The sequence below is a fragment of the Triticum aestivum genome, chromosome 7D (assembly GCF_018294505.1).
Source record: "Triticum aestivum cultivar Chinese Spring chromosome 7D, IWGSC CS RefSeq v2.1, whole genome shotgun sequence".
NCBI lineage: Eukaryota > Viridiplantae > Streptophyta > Magnoliopsida > Poales > Poaceae > Triticum > Triticum aestivum.
Window position 1 is genome coordinate 603,350,335 of NC_057814.1, and position 4,597 is coordinate 603,354,931.

Sequence of the window (4,597 nt, forward strand, 5' to 3'; positions counted from 1 at the left end):
ACGATCATTTCTAGCAGGTTTCTGTTATTGCTCTCAGCCCACCTTCCCCTACTTCCTCTACCTCCTCTATAACTCGGGAAAGTTTGCATTTCCCTTATGCTATATAAATAAAAATGACAGGGGGTTGGCCCGGGTAGAAAAAATGTCCATGGAGTACTATTTATCTATCCTATATATCCTACACAATTCATGCTTTTTTGTTAGCACTTCTTTTGTGCTACTAAAACAAAGAAAGAGTTTTTCTTTGCAATACTTGCCACTACGCCCCAAATGGCAGTTGTGGTTTCAAGAGAGAGCTTAGAGATGCCTTGCGATGGGAGCTCTATGCACAAAGGATGTGCAATGATCACGGAGGATTCCCCCATTCTAGGGATAAATTCTGGTATAAACACAAATTACTTAGAAAAGAAACGTAGATAATGTATAACATGAAGTTGAATAACAACCTCGATCACGTTCAAAGAAAAGACAAGCTAACTGCAGATCTGATATGATCATACATTATTGTCAATATTAACACACACACGCGCGCGCACGCGCTACAATAGACTGGTTTATTTGACCAGATTTCAATTGATCGTGTGATCACGTGCTAAGCTTACGAAAGGCCATGGCTGCACCATCCACTGGCCTTGGGTGTGGAAGGTAATTGATCTCCGCATCAGGATTGAGCAACTCCCATCTAAAACAATTAGTATAAATAAATATCTTCTTTATATCCTGACTTATCTAGGTAATTACTTAAGCTAAACAGAGCTAGTATTCTACTCACTCGTAGCCGACGCAGAGATGATGCAGGATGATGGTGATCTGTAGCCTGGCCAGCATGTTGCCTGCGCAGATCCTAGGGCCACCTCCAAACACCTGGTATGTTCCTGCCTTAGCCGGTTCCTGCATTCATACGTTCATCCATTGATTTCTTCATAGCCATTACCTTATAAACTATTGGTTTGCTTTTCTTTTACTCAAATATTTGTTGGGCTACATATTCCTCCTAGACCATCACATAGTGGAGCACTTCATCCCTAGATAGTTTCGGTAATTCAAAAGAACCACTTCTAATTTTTTCTAAAAGGTTAAAAAATGTATATAGGATATGTGGTGTGAATTTTATGCAGCAACCCCTTGTTTGGACATAAGCCCATTTATGGAAATTGTGTAAAAAAGATAATGTAGTTAATTTCTTTAGTTTTACTTAAATAGTCAATTGTCGTATTTGGTAACCACAATTCACAAGCACATACTGCATACTGTAAATTACTTGTATGAAGTTTTTATATTTCTAAAATCACTTATTATGGGATATATGTTTAGAATCTCGTAGGCATGATTTTGTCTTTCTAGATACCGCCTATAGGAAAAACTGCTCCAAAATGTAGTTGCGTAGGTGGTTAAGTGAGCTCAAATAACTAAATGAGAAAATGAAAATTGAAGCAAGCCACTATTTTAGATAGTATACTTACATCCCATCTGTTAGGATTGAAGGAGAGGGGATCCTCGTAGTAATTGGGATCAGTGTGCAAGGATCTCAACCACACCAGCACAGCCCACCCCTTTGGTATGGTGTAGCCGCGGTACTCCACGTCCCTGTTCGCCACACGGTGGACCATGGGGGCAATGTTGGCCATCCGGATTGTCTCTTCCACCACCTTGGCTGTGTACTTCATCTTTGGGATGTCGGTGTGGGTGATCATCAAAGTTGTCGACGTCGACCCACCTTTGCTTTTGCTCATCGCTATATTCTCCTCTCGGAGCTTGGCAAGGACGATAGGGGATTTTGCGAGGTGGTAGACAGCCCACATGATGGCGATGGTAGTGGACTCGTAGCCGGCGATGACAAGGGAAACAATGTTATCCACTACCTCCTCATTACTCAACTTCTTTCCATGCTCGTCCTTCATCTGCATCAGACCGCCCATTAGATCATCACATTGCTTGTCCACCTTCTTCCTTGCCTCCAGATCCTCTCGGAAGATCGCGTCTAGCTTCCGGCGACTCTGCATACCATTAAATTCCTCAGAGGAATGAGACCAAATTCTACATTAAGGGGTCTAGGATTGCACAAAAGATTGTGTGGAACTCCAAGAGTTGATGTAGTTGCACCTTTCTCATATCAAAGTTATATTTTTGAAAACATGACCTACCCAGCTTGTACTGCTGAAAGAATGACAGCCAGAATCGTTAACTTACAAATAAGTATGTATTTGTTTTGGTGGAATCAGAGATATACACTTCCAGAAACTTGCAAAAAGGGGCAAAAAAAAAAAAAACCTTTCGAGCACCGTGAGATGCTGTCCCTGGAAAATCAAAGGGGTATGCCCTCAGACCATAAAGCAAGTCGCCGAACCACTGATCGATCTTGTCTGTCAAAGGCGATGGCTCCATGCTTATGAACATCTTGCAGATGTTGGCAAACGTCACCTGCACCCCCATTGAGCACTGGATTAATTATGATAGTATTATATGCCCAACTAGTTTTTTATTTTTGAAAATACGCAAATAGGTTTTTCCTTTTCAACTAACGTTCTACAACTAATTATAAAATAAACAAAACTAACACAGTTCAGAAAAAGTAAAATGTGCTAAAATTAACTATGTTAATTGTCTAGAGCCCAGGTGAATAACAATTTTTTAATTTTTTAGTCAGTTTTTGCACCCCTCAAAAGTACAGTTACACTAATAAAAAAATGTTGTGCTGGCAAAAGTGCAATTACAACCAAAAAAATGTATTAGAGTTGCACAAAAAAGTGTAATTTCAACAAACAAAAAACTTAAAGGTGAAAGTGCAAGTGCGGCAAAAAGAACAAAGTGCAATTGCATAAAAACAAACCGACTGAAACAAATACATAACGAACAAAAATATGTGACTGAAACTTGACCGAAATTCCTAGACGTTATTACTATGAACACCACTAAACAAATACTAAGTGACTGGAAAGTAGAAAATTTAGGCGGCTATGTTTTGGCAATTCTGAAAAAGTATTGTGAATTGAGATGAAACAACACACATGCTTGGCTTAATTTTGTCGAAATTTTTACTTTTTTTAATCTCTGTGGCTGCGACGATGGTACCCTTATCCGCCCACGTTCCCAGCGCCGCTACTACACGCGGTTGCACAACGGTGGCGATGGTCTGGAGCGAGCTGGGCCGGTTGATGGCGGCGAGGATGAACCCACGGAGTCTGGCGTGGCTGCTGCCCTCCACGTTCACCACCGACGTGATGCCGACGAGCTCCGGCACCGGCCACCTGATGCCGAAGCTTTCGGCTGACTGGAGCACGAACTTGTTCGCGGCCGGCGAGCAGGCGACGATGCTGGGGGAGGACGTGGATTTGTACAACACCTGCACCCCGGTCCGGGTATCCTGGCTGTCCAATATTGCTTTAAGATCTGTGCAACATAACTAACTTTTCATGTAAAATTTTCTTTTTTTTGTTTCTCTCACATAAAAGATGTCTTGGATTAAAAAATCATTTTTGTATATTTATGTTTGACAAAAAATTCTGAAAGATTTATCCTAGATTCTAGATGGAAAGCTTTGCCACGCTGCAAAGGTTTGAACTTCAAAACATGTTTTATGTAAGAGAAACAAAAAAAAGAAATCGATTTGCACGAATCACGATGCGAAGAATGGATGGCTAGATAGAGAGGGCCTGGGTGCAGGTGTTCTATTATATATTTTCCTGCTGGGGGAGCCGAACAGGTGCGTCCTGTACATCCCCGCCCCGCTGCCGTATGCGCTCTTCTTGGCGCCGATGAAGTCGTCCGGGCGGCGGGCCAGCTTGAAGTACCAGAGCAGCGAGAGCGTCTCGCCAAGAAAGAGGACCCCCATGTGGCCCGGCGGGAGGCGCCGCCGGATGCCATTGCTACCACGGCCGCCGTGTTTGAGAGCGAAGGCGGCGCAGTGCCACGCGTCGGTGGAGTGCCAGACGGTGAGGCAGAGCAGCGGGACAGCGCCGAACAGGAGGCCCAGCCACCATGCCCACACACCCACAGCTCCTTCCATTACCACTCGATCTATCTTACTTCTCCAGGAATTGGAGATGAATAAACGAGCAGTCGAAGGCGTTCCATAAATAGATGAGTGTGGATTCCGAGTAGCCGATCCGTTGGTGCGCGGAGGCAGATGGAAACAAAAATAAGGTCGCTAGCGAGAGAAATTGCTCACGAATTGCATGGCTGGTTAGTTAATTTATTGGAATTCAGCATAATATACGGTTCACTTCTGCTTCGGTACACCCATCTTAAACACATGAAAGGCTGAGATTAGCCCATACCCCTTCGGAGCCAGGGGCACGATCCTCTTATTTAAAAAATCTGCCCCGCGCGTCCCCCGCGCGTTGATGCCGATACCCCCGTGCGCCCGTGTATACGGGGCTGCGGAGCGAGCCGAGCCGCGCAGCCGCCGACAGCCATCGAGCCGAGCCGCACGCATGGGCCCATAATGTCGGGGTCAATGGCATGGGCCCACAATGTCGGGTCAAGGGGGCGTTGACCACGCAGTGGTGGACCGGCGTGCGTGTGGGCGTGGCGCGTGCGTGTGTATGTGGCGCGTGCGTCGTGGGGCAATAACCGCATGTTCGCCTTATATCCGGCA

The 4,597-nt window shown here is 44.9% G+C and overlaps 1 protein-coding gene across 2 annotated transcripts; it reads right to left on the reverse strand.

The window, feature by feature from the left end:
- Positions 1-200: 200 nt before the first annotated feature.
- Positions 201-4,006, reverse strand: LOC123164305 (ent-kaurenoic acid oxidase 1-like). Of its 2 annotated transcripts, XM_044581729.1 has the most exons (7): positions 3,717-4,006; positions 3,212-3,314; positions 2,272-2,421; positions 1,464-1,997; positions 773-891; positions 603-682; positions 201-379 (listed from the first exon to the last, which is right to left on the reverse strand). In XM_044581729.1, exons 1-7 carry the CDS (start codon positions 4,004-4,006, stop codon positions 201-203), a joined length of 1,455 nt encoding a protein of 484 aa, XP_044437664.1. The 2 variants fall into 2 exon arrangements, 1 of the variants encoding a protein (XP_044437664.1); XR_006482290.1 differs by lacking the exons at positions 201-379; positions 603-682; positions 773-891; positions 3,212-3,314; positions 3,717-4,006 and adding an exon at positions 2,104-2,154 and having other exon boundaries at positions 1,967-1,997; positions 2,272-2,377.
- Positions 4,007-4,597: the final 591 nt, after the last annotated feature.